Source organism: Perna viridis, chromosome 4 (assembly GCF_037379345.1).
Source record: "Perna viridis isolate PV_CMFRI_1.1 ecotype Kerala chromosome 4, ASM3737934v1, whole genome shotgun sequence".
NCBI classification, from domain to species: domain Eukaryota; kingdom Metazoa; phylum Mollusca; class Bivalvia; order Mytilida; family Mytilidae; genus Perna; species Perna viridis.
The window spans coordinates 52,833,635-52,851,575 of record NC_142448.1 but is presented as its reverse complement, the minus strand read 5'-3'; the positions used below and the strand labels follow the sequence as shown (position 1 = coordinate 52,851,575).

The window sequence follows — 17,941 nt, the reverse complement described above, 5'->3', positions numbered from 1 at the left end:
TCACTTAAGAAAGTATATGGACAAACGTAATAAAAGCAATTGACCGACGGTTTGCGCACACCGTTTTAAATTGTAAGTTTTTGGTAATTTATTATATCAATAATTGCAGTCTCTTTTACGGCAAAGTTTCCGGTACGAGTTGTCCCTCTTCATTTCCATAAAATCCAGAATGTGATTTTGAAGTGTGTGTTTTTACATTGATGCAAAATGACTAAACTAACAGTCCCTCTTTTTCGGTCTAATAGCATGAAAATAGTTAAATTCAACAACTACAAAAAGTTGCACCCGTTCAAAGTGATGCTTCCACCTGTGTTAAAAAACCATGTACAAAACGTTGACCTTCTCGGGAAAGGTGAGATTTATATACGTGTGTGTGTGTGTGTGTGTACTCGTGTAGCATTTTTTTCTGAAGAACATTTTTCTGTGGGAGATTTTTTTTTTTTTTAATGACAAAATAAATAAAAAAAACTGTTAATACGAGGAAAGCTTTGGTCTTTACGGAAGAACATTGCAGCCCTGTGAAAAATATTTTTATTCAGTTTCCTCAAGGTACTGCTGTTCCCCTAAGATACAATGTCATTCCTAGTCAGAATTTCCCCTGACCCTGCAACGCTCCTCTTTTTATTTGGATATTGACATGTCGGGTTGGGGTCAGAACGATGTGCCATACAAAAAGTTGGAGATTTAGCAGTACCGCGGAGTATCGCGTTCAACCGCTTGTAACGACTTTCAAGTTGAAATTGTGCATGTCAAACCTACCTAGTATGATTTTGGAATCATTTTTCTGTATGCTGATACCAAACTTGTGACAAAAATTACATTTGTTATTGAAGTTTTCGATAATTTTCCACGAGAGACCCTGTGTTGTTGACATTTTGAACCGTAATAGAGAGTTGGCGGAGCTTGTTACTTTTGGAACGGAAGGGTAGTGGGCACATAATTTTTCAGCGGAATTTTGAAATATTCTGTTAGATTCCGGTTTTTAAAATCGTTTCTGCTCCGTTCCGTTCCAAAGGTAACAAGCTCGAAATTTGGACTATGTCTTCATGCCATTTATCATTTTGCCAAGTTTGTTAAGGAACTTTTCATCATTAATAAGTGGGAGACTGCAAAAGGCAACCAAATACTCGTAAAACTATTGAAAGAACTGTTCCAGGTTTGGCATAGATTGCATGGTTTTATCAAGATCCTTCCAACCGGAAGTAGTGTTTTGAAAAATAACATAGACGTATTTTTAACATTTTGATAAGCTTGCATTTTCACTATTTCTGAAGCTTCAGTGTACCCAGATGTAGTGTTTGCCTGGACGAAAAGTTTCTCAAATGTCATTATGATAAATTTTTAGACAGATTTCTTTACATTTAAGAGCAAGCTTTGCTTATTATGTCATTCCCTCAAGATACCATGACATGTCCTTCCCCCAATATACTATATTGTTTGGGGTTTGGTGCTGGCGATATTTATTTGTTTTGTCTAAAACAAAACAAAAATATCTCCATTGTTGAATCCCAAAACTCAGCAAAAGAGATTGAGTAATATGATCTCCTTAAGTCTTAACATAAGTATGGTTTTGTCTGTAAACCAGGTATGGGATGATTCATCTGTAAAAATTGTTACATCCTCAGATATTGTTGCCCTTTAATAACAGCCGAATATTAGCTGTTTCCACAGGAGACTTTTCCCAAAATATTGAAAAATATTTTCCCAAAGGAAAGAAAATTCCAAATTGTCAGGCATGATTTGTTGAAAACCAGGTAAAGAAGCCAGGGAAGTGTTCCTCAAGACATGATTTTTCTGTCTTGTAGTTTGTTTACTTTTGGGGAATGTTAATTTCCACAAATTGTAACCCGTACTACATTTTCCCAATGTGTTGATAACACGACAAAAATTTCCCAAAAATAAAGGGTTGAGGCTGCTTTTAAAACAAGAAACAAAATCACTGATCCTAAAAACAGCTCTTCCTATGTTCATATTCCATGATTCAGTATATACATTTGTATATTATGAAACAATTTTTTACTGGTCCTAGTGTAAACATTTTGGAGCAAAAATTTACCTGTACTTTTCTGTAGTAGAACAAAATCAAGTGTTACACTCTCCAGTGAAAACTATCTGCACTTCTATTTTTTTTATTAAACTGTCTGTGAGGCCTACTGAAGGATTTCCAATGAAAAATATTTGGGATTAAGAAATGCATGAATCACTAATCATAAGCTTCTGCCTGGTTTTAACATAGAGCTGCACTTAAGTGTGAGCGAAGCAAAAGGATAAATTTCCCTTTTCAAGAAGTAGACTTCATGCCATACTTGTACAGTACAGCTCACAGCATAGTCTGATAAATACCTGGCACACATCACTTCATGCCATACATGTACAGTACAGCTCACAGCATAGTCTGATAAATACCTGGCACACCTCACTTCATGCCATACATGTACAGTACAGGTCACAGCATAGCCTGATAAATACCTGGCACTCCTCACTTCATGCCATACATGTACAGTACAGCTCGCAGCATAGTCTGATAAATACCTGGCACACCTCACTTCATGCCATACATGTATATCATTTTTGCCAAATTTGATTAGGATATTTTCAACAGTTGGATGTTGTAAAATTATCAGTCAAACCGTTTCTGGCTGGAAAAGAATTTGAGGCTTTATCACAATCTCTTCAACCGGAAGATTTTTTGAAAATGTCTGAGTAGTTCCAATCATATAACAGTGAATTCTTTGAAACATATTTTGACCATTTCTAAAGCTTCTGTAGATCTTGATGAAGTGTTTTGCCTTGATGAAAGTTTCTCAAGTGTCCGTATGATGAATTTTTAGACAAATTTATATACATTTACGAACAAGCTTTGCTTGCTTATTGAGTTGAGTTTACAATGAATGATGAAGTAAAATTTATGCCATTTATTAGTTATGTGGAGTTTAATTAGGATATTTTTGATCAGTGGAAGCTGGCATAGGACATTCCAAGTATTTGTAAAATTATGTGTCAAACAGTTCAGGGTTTTGGCATGGAATGCAGAATTTTGTCATGATTCCTCCAACCAGAATTTGTCAGAGTCATTCTTATAGAAATATATAGACGTCTTTGAAACATTTTTTATAGGCAGCGTTTTTGACTATTTGTAATGCTTCAATAGATCACAATGTACTTCTTGTGTTTTGCTTCGGCGAAATTTTCTCAAATGTCAGTGTGATAAATTTTTAGACAAATTTCTATAAATGTTAAAAGTCAGCTTGGCTCGCTTATTATGGCCCATTTAAGGTTTCCTCACGAGCGAAGTTAAAAGAAAATTCATCAGTCAGGGGTGTAACCTGTAATAGTTATTTAACAGAATAATTTTACCCAGTTATATATTATCATATTTGATGACAGGAAACAGCCTTTTTAGGTCATTGTTGATTGATTAACTACATGTACTATGTACATGAATAATGTCTGGATTTTAGGGTCCATTTTTGTATATGTACATACAAGATCTTTACTCTCCATTTTACCGCTTAGATACTTTTTTCACCATTTGAGAGTATAATTATACAGATACTACATATTGTTTTTAGTATGAAATGCATACTGAATGTACATGTACATGTGTGTACACGGCATGAGGGAAGTAAATCTGAAACATTCCCAAAGATCCTTAAGTCAGAGCTGCTTGGCTTAATCAGTTCTTGGTCCGACCTTGTGATGTCATACATGTAGTATTCATGTTCATCTGCTCAATTTTTATTTTACCATTTTTGGATTTCACTAACATTTAGCACCCTATTGGACCTATCAAACCAAAAAGATGGAACTTGTGATGTTTTAGTGTAACTTTTTGATAAATGGCTAATAGCTTACTCATTTTCTTAACACAGTTGAAAAGTCCAAATTAAATCTTTCTCATGGCTACTTGTTAGACGAAGGTCACACTATCAACACAGTTTCATACGAATAATAAATTAGTTACATCAAATTGGTATTCTTATACTGGTACCACAATACTTAAATTCCATCATTATTCTTTCTTTTCATAATTGACATTTTGAAAACAGTAGTAAATAATAATAAATAAATGAATAAAGTATTGATTACTCCATTATACTTCATGACTAGTGTGGCAGTTTTTTGTCTTTATACTATAAATAAAATAGTATTGGAAATTAAGTTTTTTCTTACAGTAAACATATTTGATGACATCAGTTATGTTGTTCATCAGCCTAGTTGTCAGAGGTAAAGAAAAAATATGTCTTGTTTATTGAAATGTTAGATAAAATTATTTTATTTTTTTTTAAGTATTTTATATAGACACTTATGGGAGGATTTCTTGAGTTTAATAGTGTTCATCTTAAAAGGTTTAGGAGCATTTCATAAAAAAAAATAGGAATAAAATGTGCTACTAAGGGTGGGTAGGGTAACCTTAAACAGACAATTTTTTGTTTCTCAGGCCTGATTTGAATTATATCATAGATATTTAAGGAGAATTTGTTACATTTATACAGTAGTTGCTTACATGTATGTAGAAGTAATGTTAATGATAAATTGACTGCCCCAAGGGACAGTGATATTACCTGAAACATTGATAATACCCTTTAATATTAACAACAACTGTGTTCATTTCATTGAAGAATCAGAATACAGTAGTACTATGTGATAATGCCCACCTGACATTTTAATGCACATTAATGAATACCACATGACCATGTATGATGTTTTAAACAATAAGAATAGTTTATTCTTCTTGTAAAATAACATGTAATTAAAAACTTCTAAAACCCTGAGGCTTCATTTGAAATCCTTGTACAAGGACATGTATTGCACATTTATCTGTAATCTGTACTTTTGATATATAGCTTGTTGACTCTTGCTCATGACAAGATATTCAACAAGTACTATCTTTAAAACAAGATGGCCGACACAGTAAAATTTTGTTCTTTTTACTTTAATTTTCGATACCATTTTTTCGAACACCACTAAGTTATCAGTATTTGGCCAGTCGGGAAACAGAATTGCGATCAGGTGACTTGAGTTTCCATAGAAAAGCATATTTAAGGTCAAATGGTAAAAAGCGAAACTATACTGACTGCATCAGAAAAATATCCATCAAAACATTGGGATTGATTGTGACGTCACCAGACCTTCTCATGAGTTTTGAATGATATAACACACTTATAGTTTGTAGAACTTTGTACTACTAGATTTTTTTTTGCAAAAAGTACAAAAAACACATTCAATGATCAAAAATGCAGTTATAAGGTTATCAATAAACAGAATAATAATAACTTTGGTTTTTGATATTGTCAGTATCAGTTACTGTTATTCTATATAGCAGTACGTGTAGTAGAACTTCTTCATGGTGGGTTTTTAATTCCATGATACAATGTCTCTATCTACAGGAGATTTATGTATGGATGAGATGTCAACTTTAATGGCATGTTGGAGAGACCATGAATTTGCTGTTGATAAATGTGCGAAGGAGATAGCCAAATTCCAGAACTGCGTAACTATGGCTGCTGTAAGTTTATATGTACAGAGTGTTATAAATTTGTTGTAGGTCAACAATCACATAGTTTGGAATACTGTAGTTTGGTACACTTGTTATTAAATTGTTGAATTACCAGGTAGGTGTGGGCTACTCCAGCTTCACAAAAATGTTCAGTTTCAACTTTATCATAAAGTTTTGATGTTACAATGTGTAAGAGAACCTAGGGTCAAATGTCAACTTTATGATGTAATTTAGCATGAGTTCATGGATATTTGTTATTTAGCATGTGTCCATTGACATTTAATACAACATAAGGTGATGGCGTATCATAAGTTGCCTATCTTTGAAAGCTTAGATATTCATTGCTTACAAAATACAGATTAATTGTGTCAAGACTTTGATTGTAATATGGTTGAAAGTCAGAAGGCACTCTGAAAGAAAATACATGTACAGCAGTATATATACATGTTAATGTCACTGGAAAAAAGCTTTTCAAAACTTCCTGTAATTTAACCCTATCTGTTTATTGGTTGTAATGTCTTCTTTAATTTGTGCCTTTATAAGGCAGCTAAAACTCTAAGTTCCTGGTGAGTTAAACTGTTAGTTAGCTGAAAACTCAAGGTTCCTGGTCATTTGAACTGTGAGTTAGCCAAACATTCTATTTTTTCGGCCATTCAGACTGTCTTAAAAATCATTTCATTGGTTTTTATATCAACCACAACTTCAGTGTCAGTGTATGAAATTAGAGGTATACCAATAGACATTGTCTATGTTTACTCATACAGGCCTACACTAAAATACTGATAGACATTGTCTATGATAACTCATACAGGTCTACACTAAAATCATATACATTTAACAGAAAATTTCATGAAAATTTCCTGTAGGTCTATAAATCTAGTTTGAAACACTGGGTGTTCCTAATAGTGGTTAGTCAGGCTGCCTGAAAAGTCTTTTTTTTCTTTTTATTGGAATTTGAGAATATCACTAAAGAATATGATACTTACAATACACATGATACATGTGTAAATATGATGTTCTCATTTGTCAACTAAGAGTTGTTGCCCTTTAGTTGCATTTTTTTAAATATTTCAAAAGAAACATTTTGCATCTACAGTTTTCTTTGAATGAGAAAAGAATTAACACATTCATTAATAGAAATGCACACTACTGATCAATATATTTCAGTTTAACTTATCACAAATTGGCAGTTGACATAAATTTAGTAGAATTCTAAAAATAGCAAAACAGGATTTAAAAACACTTGAGCACTGATTTTGAAACATGAAGGTTAGGGTATTATTGCCTTTAGAAGTACTCTATGTTGATCTGTGCCATTAATTACACCCCCTGTCTGCCACACTTAAAGCAGATGTATATAGTGATAAAGGTGCACATCCTTCTTCCATTATGCAGAGGGGTACCCATCTTTTATCTGTTACTTCTACTTCTACACCACTGACTGGAACTTCATGAAACAATCTTTATTACATATTCCAATTGTAGATTTTGATGGAGATCAAATTAAAGATCAAAGGTGCATGTTATTTAATTGGAGTGTATCATATTATTTAATGGGTAATTAGGGTTCACATGTATCATGTTAGTGAGGTCAGCTAAAATTTTAAAACCCTTCATGGAAATGGCTGAATTAGTATTAATTTGATCTGCTGCTTGTCTTTGGCACATTCCTGCTTACACTACATTTACTTATGAACCAGTATAAATTTGTCATCTTTGGAGGCCTTTAGATTACAGCTTCAGGATGATATTTATACACACTGAACTGATATTATTGTATTGTGTTGTAATGATATAAGCTCCCTTTTATTTTTTTAAAACTTAATTTAACTTCTGATTGTGTGATTAAGAGTGATTTGAATTTATTCATGAAAAAGTGGGTGGATTTTGCAGTTTTAAGACTAAAATTCTCAAAAGTGGTTCATGAAACTGGAAAGTAAGCTCCATTTTCTATTGTTATGAATTTCTGATTTTCCATTTCCAAGTTTTCAGGCTTTATTCCTAAAAAAAGGGGGGATTTCTCATATTTTCATGATAAATCTAACTTGAACTCCAAGAAACTTTGTAAAATTGTTTATATATATTAATGCAAGCTCCTTTAGGACTTCAATATATTTTAGACAATACATTTTTGAGTTATGGGACTTTATTCATACAAAAATTGCACAATTTCCCCATTTTTCGACTAACTCAAATTCACTTTAGTTCCACTGAATGCTATGACATTACAAATTGTTTATTACCTTTCATTTAGGCTTTGATTTTTATTCTCCAGAAATAAAATTTTTGGATCCATAGAAATCAAATTATCGGTCTGAGTGTTTGTCTGTTGAAGTAATCTTTTTATAAGCCTTTTTGCAAGTACAGTAGATTCCTTTTAATCACTCAGTCTATTTGTCAGGAAAATATATGCAATTACCAGAAATTATCTTTTTTTTTCAAAGGAAAATACCTAATATTTTCAATGTTGAAGTGGGATATACATGTATTCTTTTATCATATTTAATTGGATTCCTGTCTTAGTGTCTATTCTAAAGAAGGAGAAAATATTCTTGTAAAAACAAACTTCTTAAGAAAACTGAGGCTTTTTCACTATCATTGTATTGTTATTTTACCTCTTTAGATACATTTTTGAGTAAATTTTGAAAAATATTTATGCAGTTACCTGTAAGAGGAATTTTCTAATTTTATGTTATGCAAATAAGAGAAATGTTTTACATGGATAAGATGTGTTTGTTGTTTGAGTTTGTATGCAGTTATGTAATTGGAATCTACTGTACAATGTATTATTTGATCACTTTCATTCTGGTTAACTCCTCTGTCAAATCAATCAAAATTCACAGCTATTTTGTTCATATTTGCCCCATCTGTTCAGGATTCTACCTCTATATTTAGCTGTGCTTTGCAAATCATTTCATTGAAACCTTCTGTGTCCTATGAATGGTTTTTCTTCCAGTTCTTTATTTATAAGATTTATATGTGTTTGTTAAATTATAAGCCCATCCTTATTATAAAAATGAAAAATGTCCTCTGCAATGAACAGTTTTTGAATTTTTTTGGGGAAGTGAAAAACAAACACATTCATGGACATTGTATGATTTTGAGCACTCTTTATGAATATGTAGTGTAATTAATTATTCAAGTCAGTACAAATTCAGCCTTGTGGACTTAAATATGATTTTATTTTAGGTTAAGAAATGATTCTAAGGAGATGACGTGAATTAAAGATTAATAATACTTTTTAATAATTCAAAAAAACTTTGCATAGAAAATGAAGGCACAAATACATGTTCAATTATCAATAGTTAGGCTACAATGATTTGTTTAGAGTCAGTATGGCTACAATGATTTTAACTGGACCTGTCATACTAAGATTTATTATTATGATTTTTATGTATTTCTTAGTATATGTCCATCCTTCCAATTCACCTCGTAAATGTAAATGCTATCATGTCTACCATGATCTATATATACCAAAAGTTACTGTCATGAATCTCTTGGACAATTTCGAAAGTCATCAACAGCCAGATGATACATGTATTATGGTACATGTAGTTACTTTTCTTGGAAATGGAATTTCTTCAAAATTTGTAAGTACTTTTATGTCTACATTTCTTAAAGGATTTGAATAAAATTTATACCTAAGTTAACTGCCATGAATCTTTTAGTCAAGGTATATACTACCAATGACCAGCTAACATTGTGAGAGTTATGCCTTGGAAGGAGTTATAACTCAGCAGCTTCCCCACAGAGGAACATGTCATGCAGGTGTTCTCTATTTGATTTAACCTGTTATTTAGAAGGAGTTATAACTCAGAAGCTTCCCCACAGAGGAACATGTCATGCAGGTGTTCTCTATTTGATTTAACCTGTTATTTAGAAGGAGTTATAACTCAGAAGCTTCCCCACAGAGGAACATGTCATGCAGGTGTTCTCCATTTGATTTAACCTGTTATTTAGAAGGAGTTATAACTCAGCAGCTTCCCCACAGAGGAACATGTCATGCAGGTGTTCTCTATTTGATTTAACCTGTTATTTAGAAGGAGTTATAACTCAGCAGCTTCCCCACAGAGGAACATGTCATGCAGGTGTTCTCTATTTGATTTAACCTGTTATTTAGAAGGAGTTATAACTCAGCAGCTTCCCCACAGAGGAACATGTCATGCAGGTGTTCTTCATTCTGCTTTAATTTTGTCCTAGTTTATCTGTGTTGTGGGCGTCACTGCATGTCAGATTGGAGGACCATACTTGTTGACTTTTAAAAGATGTCATTCTCATGTGACGGCTGTTTTTGTTTGTTATACACTTGTGTTTATTTCATTTATTTATATTTATTTCTAAACACCTGTGAATTATAAAAGTCATTGATACTGAAGACTCTTTTGTCAGAGTTTTAAGGGGCCAAAATTGTTGGGCGGAGTTGCAACGCATAATTGATGAATTGAAAATTGCAAATGGAATGTTTAAAGTTAGATTTCAATTTATCAAATGAGCCCCAGGCAGTTAATTAAGGAATTTGAAATTGTTCAACTCTTTTATGTTTTTTTGCATACAGTGTTATATTGACTTATGTCACACTTTGTCAATCAATATTATAATTACAGCTGAAAAATCAATTTAATTTAAAAAGAAGGAATAATATATTTTTAGTATTGTAATGTGGAGTAGTTTGTTCTGTTTGTACAAAATTAGGAGAGATGGAAAGGTCTTGTATTATTATTAATTTTCTTAAATATCAATGGGAGGATTTTGTAATTGCCTGCACTAGTAAAAATATCTAGAGAAGTGTTACAGTGTAAGATAGAAACCAAACAGAGGAGGGGTAATTGTAGTACTAATCATCAATCAGCCAAAATTCTGATTACATGTAATTTAATTTAATCAATTACTTTTAAACATATCCTGTAATTCTGATTACTTTATGATTACATCATGATTACGATAGAAATATTTAAGCTTCAAATGGTATCTATGGGTAATGGATTATGTCAACAACAAAAAAAGAGTAAAATGATTGTTTATCATTCAATGCTTCTTTGTGTAAATTTCTCATTTGTTAATTTTTTTTTTTTTGTGAAGATATTACAAAATGTTAATTTAATAGCAACAAGTAAAAAAAAAATCTAATTATTCTAATGAAAAAATCATCTGCTGCATTAGAAAGACTTTTCAGCATAGGAGGGAAAATATTCCCTACAGATTTCAATTTAAAACATTTCAAAGATTGATGATGATCAAGTGCAATTGTTTTTTAAAATTCAAATGAAAGTCACATATTGTTATATTGAACTTCTATATATTTTATAGAGCTATGTGGTTAATAAATTGGTGAAGGTTGATGTTCTACTATACTTTAGAAAATAATATTAACTGTTAAGTTCAAAGAATTTAAGGCCTTTAATATGAAAAATACAAATAACATATTAAAACAAAATGTTCCTAGCCTTTCAGTTAATTCATAGTTATTTGCAAGTGCATTGTAATCAGATGTAATCATGATTAATAGTCAATGTAATCATTAATTTAATCAACCACTTTCTGAATTGCTGTAATCATTAATTTAATTTAATCATACATTTGATTGACCTACACTTAGAAATAGATGGTAAAGGAAAACTATTGAGCAAAGTTTACGACAAACATGACGACTTTTCATTCAAAATTGTCAACTTTCCTTTCATTTGTGGCAACATCCCTTCAGCACCTGCATATGGAGTGTTCATATCACAACTCAAACATTATGACAGAGCTTGCCGAAACTACACAGACTTTTTTTATCGCGCTAGAACTCTAACAAATTGGCTTCTGGAACAGGGTTATGTTTCTACAAGATTGAAGTCATCTCTACAGAAGTTTTATGGTCGTCATCATGAACTCGTGGATTGTTATGGTGTATCCTTCTGTACCATGAAAACTGATTTATTCAACGGGTCATAGTTTTCCTTTCCTCGTTTGTCTACCCTGGACTTGACTTTTTATGAGCAACTCGGCGGGTGTTTCTAGAAAAGCAGAGGAAGCTTACCCTACCAGTGTACCTGGTCCATGCTACCTGTTTTTAGTGGAGTCTGAGTTGCTCTTTTGCTTTTGTTACTTTGTATGTATGATTTTAGTTACTTTATGTTCTTTGTTGTGTATGTCTGTTTTCCATGTCTGGTCTTTGTCGCTAGATTACATTCTTTAACTTGGTTCCCTTGACTACTCTTTGACAAAGTAATTGAAATTTCATCAATAACACTTAAAGTAATCGGACCGATCTCTGAAACCAAATACAAAATAATAGTTCCATTTTTAACAGAAGTCAAAGTTGCTTATTAACTTTTGTTTCTTTGTACGTGTTATTTTGGTTATTTCATGTTCTTTGTTGTGTGTGTCTGTTTTCTCACTCTCACCTCTGGATTTCCACTAGAATCCTGGTTCTTTGTTGTGAGTGTTTTCTGTCTTACCTCTGGATTTCCACTAGAATCCTGGTTCTTTGTTGTGTGTGTCTGTTTTCTCAGTCTTACCCCTGGATTTCCACTAGAATCCCGGTTCTTTGTTGTGTGTGTCTGTTTTGTCAGTCTTACCCCTGGATTTCCACTAGAATCCTGGTTCTTTGGATTACTCTTTCACAGTTTCTGAATTCAGTCACTCAGTATTGGTTGCACCCACTGTCACGAAACTTTGGAAATATAGCTATTAATGTTAGATTCCTTTTCAATTGTTATGAATTTCTGATTTTTTTTCTACTTTATTCATTAAAAGGGGTTTCCTATTATTGTGCAATACATTGAAAATCTTTGAAAAAAATTATCATGACTTCGTTGAATAGTTTTTTTTTGTTTTGTTTTGTATTTTTAATTAATGTATGCTCATTTTATAATTAAATCTATTTTGTGTCAAATATTCAAGGATAAACAAGTTTGAATTTTTTTTGCCCATGTATACCTTAACTGTTCAGGGCCAGCTCTGAGAGTGTATTAAGCTGAACTCTATGAGGCATTTTATTTTTAGAATATTGAATGAAACATGATATGGATGTTGACAGAGTTGTCAATATATAAGTAGATTCAAAAGCAAAAATGAGATAATTGTAATCAGTAACCATAATCAGCTGTAACTGATTACATTTTTATAAGTAATTACATGTTATCAGTAATCATTGTATTACAAATCAAGTATATCTGTGTAAATTACAGTTTTATTAAATGATCGAAATAGCCTCAAGAAAAGAATAAATTTATGTACATAGTTACAACACAAACATATTACTCAATGCTATTTACTTTGAGAAAAGAAATCATGTTTAATCCATTGCATTTGAAATTATGAGCAATAATGATGTAATTGATTACATTTGAATGTAATCAGTCCCAGCACTGTCTAAAGGGGGTTCACCTCCTTATGCTAAAAAGAATTGATTGATTATATTTTTAAAAAAATGTGAAATCACTTGAGCTGCACTAATGATACTGATGGAGAGGTTTAGAAGTGTCTGACTCAGTAAACATAGGACAATTATTGTTACACTATTCCAGAATTTCTTTCTGTGTCCAGTGATTTCCCTTTAAAAGGGCCTTCAGTGCTTTTATTTGTTACTCTGGCTATTCATCCAATGATGTAAATAATTGTCTAATGCAGTAGTATATCTTCCAAATTTAATGCAGATCAGGCAAGTAACACCTGTGTCCACAAATCAGTGTTGAAACCATTTGGATAAACTTTGTCGGTTTGTGTACTTAATAATGGTGTTAAAATGGTGAAATTTAATTTGAGCACATTTTCAATACAAACATGAATACATGGTATAACTTGAATAAGTTTTGTTGGGGGCATATTTTTACATTGAAGATTAAAGTAGCCATATAAAAAGAAGAAGAAAAAAAATATACAAGTGTTGAGAAGGACTTCATCTAATTGATGGGCAAATCAGGTGACAAGAAGTCGTCAGATCATGTCTATCTAAGTGATGGACAAATCAGGTGACAAGAAGTCGTCAGATCATGTCTATCTAACTGCTGGACAAATCAGATAAAGGTGACAAGAAGTTCTCAGATCATGTCTATCTAACTGCTTGACAAATCAGATAAAGGTGACAAGAAGTCCTCAGATCATGTCTATCTAAGTGATGGACAAATCAGGTGACAAGAAGTCGTCAGATCATGTCTATCTAACTGCTGGACAAATCAGATAAAGGTGACAAGAAGTTCTCAGATCATGTCTATCTAACTGCTGGACAAATCAGATAAAGGTGACAAGAAGTCCTCAGATCATGTCTATCTAAGTGATGGACAAATCAGGTGACAAGAAGTCGTCAGATCATGTCTATCTAACTGCTGGACAAATCAGATAAAGGTGACAAGAAGTTCTCAGATCATGTCTATCTAACTGCTTGACAAATCAGATAAAGGTGACAAGAAGTCGTCAGATCATGTCTATCTACTTGCTGGACAAATCAGATAAAGGTGACAAGAAGTCCTCAGATCATGTCTATCTACTTGCTGGACAAATCAGATAAAGGTGACAAGAAGTCCTCAGATCATGTCTAACTGCTTGACAAATCAGATAAAGGTGACAAGAAGTCCTCAGATCTTGTTTCTAGTCTTACTTGTAGTAATATAACCATAACTGACCAATCAATAATTACAAAGCATATTTTTCTCCTTGTTTCAGGATGATCACCAGAAACTACAAACTAAATTAAAATCTGGCAAGGTGAAGGTCAAAGGTCATTACAATACAGAAGTTGTCAATGAGATGCTAAAAAAGTTTCCAACACCACCACATACACTGAAACCTAAATGACCAGGAATGATGAGGTATGGTTCTGTAAAAAAATCATGCATGAAACCTTAATGACCAGGAAAGATGAGATATGGTTTTGTCTAAAAATCATGCATGAAACCTAAATGACCAGGAATGATGAGGTATTGTCCTGTCTAAAAATCATGCATGAAACCTAAATGACCAGGAATGAGAAGGTATGGTTCTGTCTAAAAATTCATCTTCAGTTTGCTCTAAAATAACCTTTATCCTTTTAATAGACCCTTTAAATAACCTCTTCCATGTTTATATCTGTTTTTTTTTATAGTGAGACAGACATTTTGATTAGAAAAATAACAACTTAAATAAAAGAAAAATAACAACTAAAAATTAGCTGTTAATGCCTGCTAAACCAACACTTCTATTGGTGAGCACATTGTCTAATCCATCTTTTGGTGGGTTTCAAGACAAAATATTTTTGTGCAAAAGAAATGAATGAATCAACTGTTTTTAATATTTACATGATTCTTAAGCTATTCTTAATAGAGAGGTACCTAGGAAGAAATCAGATTGTTGTCTCGTGAATCAAAATAAGGAAAGGTCAAATATGCCTTTTGCCTGCCCTATTAACCCTTCCCTCATCTTTCAATCATTCTGACTGTTCCTTTAACCTTTCACTCATCCCTCTACCCTTCTGTCTGTCCCTTTATCTTTTCCCTCATTTCTCTATCATTCTGCCTGGCCTATTAACCCTTCCCTCATCTTTCAATCATTCTGTCTGTCCCTTTAACCCTTCACTCATCCCTCTACCCTTCTGTCTGTCCCTTTATCCTTTCCCTCATTTCTCCATCGTTCTGCCTGTCCCATTAACCCTTCACTCATCTCTCTATCGTTCTGTCTGTCCCTTTAACCCTTCACTCATCCCTCTACCCTTCTGTCTGTCCCTTTATCTTTTCCCTCATTTCTCCATCAGTCTGCTTGTCCCATTAAACCTTCACTCATCTCTCTATCCTTCTGTGTCCCATTAACCCTTCACTCATTTCTCTATCCTTCTGTCTGCCCCTTTAACCCCTTCAATCATCCCTCCATCGTTATGTCTGTCCTCTCTCAACTCATTTTTCTATCCTTTTGTCTGTCCTTCTTATGCCACACTTCTTACCCTTAGCTCCTTGGTAGGTAGGTAGGGAATTTTTTTCTGCAGAGTACACATGATTCTGTAAAAACCATATCATGATCAAAGAAGTGAAAAAAAACGTTGCATTTTAATTTTTTTTTCAGAGAATAAAAATAAAATTATTTGGGTAGGGCCATTTGTTATGGGTAGGTAGGGTAATGGGAAACCACCTTATATTTAATGTTGGCCTTATTCTCTACTATGTCTGTATTCTTTTGTTTATTATAACACTAGTCTGTGTCAGAAACCTACATGTACATGTGTTATGGGTTAAATATTTAATCACTATCAAAAATTAAATTGAGAGATGAATCAAGTTTGAATCTATAGCCTATACTTGCCTTTACTGTTTTAAGTTTCGATCGCTGTGATCATATCAAGTTGCACTACACATAACATTTTGTCTTCAAGCTCAAAACAAATAAAGTGCTGTTAGATCCTACATGCAGTGACTGAATGTAAGTGTCATTCGTAAAGAAGTTACTGTATGTTTCTCTGTACTGGTGAACTTTGGTCTTTTGTTTTATGTGAAAGTTTTGGCTGTTTAGTTTCTGGTTGTTTAGAATGTATTTATTTATTTCTCTATTTTTAGGAGGTTGTATGACAGGATGACCAGAGATGTATGGACAATGTGATCATTGAAACATTAGATAAGGAAGTTGTTGTGATGTGTGTCCAATAAAAATATAGACTTACAGAATCTACTGGATATTGCTATCTCTGTTAGAATTGTTGTAAACAGAACCATAGTACTCTTTCTTGTTACCTGACCTCTTTGTCCTACATGTACATGAACCAGAAAAGCAATATTTACTTGGGTCTCATGGTTGTAATCAATGACTATATAGCTCTCAACCCAGATCTAGTTTCACTTAGACCCTGATTGTTATTTAATGTAAATCCTTTGGAATTCATTTTACCCTAGATTACTGTCTTTTGACAAGTTTTCTGTTCTAACACTTAGTACTCAAATACCAATTATTAAAACTTTTGTTCTTATTGTAGTAATTTATAGTTCCAAACTGTTACAAATTTATCTGTAATTAAACTTTAACAAAAGAATTTAATGCAGCATGAAATTAACTGTCTGAAGACGATATCAGATTATTCTGTTTGACAGGAAATGTCAAGATTTCTATGATTACATTTATGAAAGATTAGTCGGGAGCGGAATCGGCACACGCCAAAAAATGTTACGTCATCCCTCATCAGTCTTATATTTCCCGCTCTTTCTGAAAGATAACAAGAGGTCCAGAACGGAGCCGGGAATGTCGACTGACTGCGATTATTAAAGCACCCACTATACTGCTCTGTTTAAGGGTGAAGTTGGGTGACATGCATTTGAAATCCACCACGCAACGAAGTTGCAAAAAGAATAATTGTTCAGATATGTTTCTCCGTCTGTCAGCCAGTCCTCTTTTTCTTCTTAATGTCGATTGGATGAACCTATCAGGCTGTGGTAGCACCTTTATTGCAGAATGCACCCCAACAAACTAAGTAATCTATTTCTTAGGGGCATTTCCAAATGAAGAAAATTGCTGTTATTCTAGGAGTTAACAACAATATATTTTTTAATATTTTGTTCAATACCCCTGTGCATAATTTTAAATCGAAACCAAACAGTAAATGTGGGTCAAAGACGTCGACCCAACTTAATTTTCATTTAGGATATACTGTCTGGGTAATTATCATATATTTTGACAGTATCATTGCTTTTGAAGATATGTTAATTGTTTATTGTATGAACTTTAACCTTGATAGCACGCCTTCTTTGTTTTGAATATAAATTTGAGTGTAAACAACAGAACCACACCTATATCTTTTACACGTTTTATCTCTATATCGAACTTCGTTTATGATTTTCCACAAAAGAAATATCATTTTTTTGTCATTTCAAAAGTACTTTTTGATTTAAACGAGCTACCTTTGCATAACAAAGAATTAGTAAAGCTTGTCATTTCAGTTGTCTTTCTGGACTGAAGACTCTATTATAGATGGAAATTCATTCACTGATAAGAATTTGTATTGTCTCACAAGTACCGGTAGAACCTCTGTTGGTATATAACTTGTATCTTTGACGGTCAATGTTCGTGAAGCTCTTCATGAGAATTAACCAATCACAGTGCTTATAAAGGGCAGTATGGAGATCAACAATAGAACAAATTAAGTCTGCATTTGCACCTACACGACGTGCATTTTCTTTGCATTGATGGAAGGACGTAACTTAATAAAAACAAACATGTCTTAGACTTGTTGGGACACATTTTGGCCTCTGAGGGTATAGTCTGATTATTTATTGAAGTTTGTAAGTCCGTTCCATGAAATACAGAATAGGCAATGTAATTCTATTGAGGTATTATTATAAATTGAGCTTCAATACACCAGTTAATCCATAAAACAAAGTGCAAAAGCAAGGTTACCGATGATTACACATTTGTATGCGCAACTACATACTGTGTCCTCACTGCCCACAAGTTTTCATGAAATTCGGTTCTGTAGTTAACGAGGAGTTGCCCTAACAGTGGTAT

General features: G+C 33.0%; 1 protein-coding gene across 1 annotated transcript; it reads left to right on the top strand.

The window, feature by feature from the left end:
- Positions 1-116: 116 nt before the first annotated feature.
- Positions 117-16,113, top strand: LOC148620524 (small ribosomal subunit protein mS37-like). Its single transcript, XM_088581442.1, has 4 exons — positions 117-352; positions 5,391-5,509; positions 14,150-14,295; positions 16,006-16,113. The coding sequence occupies exons 1-3, from the start codon at positions 208-210 to the stop codon at positions 14,279-14,281; spliced, it is 396 nt and encodes a 131-aa protein (XP_088437568.1). The 5' UTR covers positions 117-207; the 3' UTR covers positions 14,282-14,295; positions 16,006-16,113.
- Positions 16,114-17,941: the final 1,828 nt, after the last annotated feature.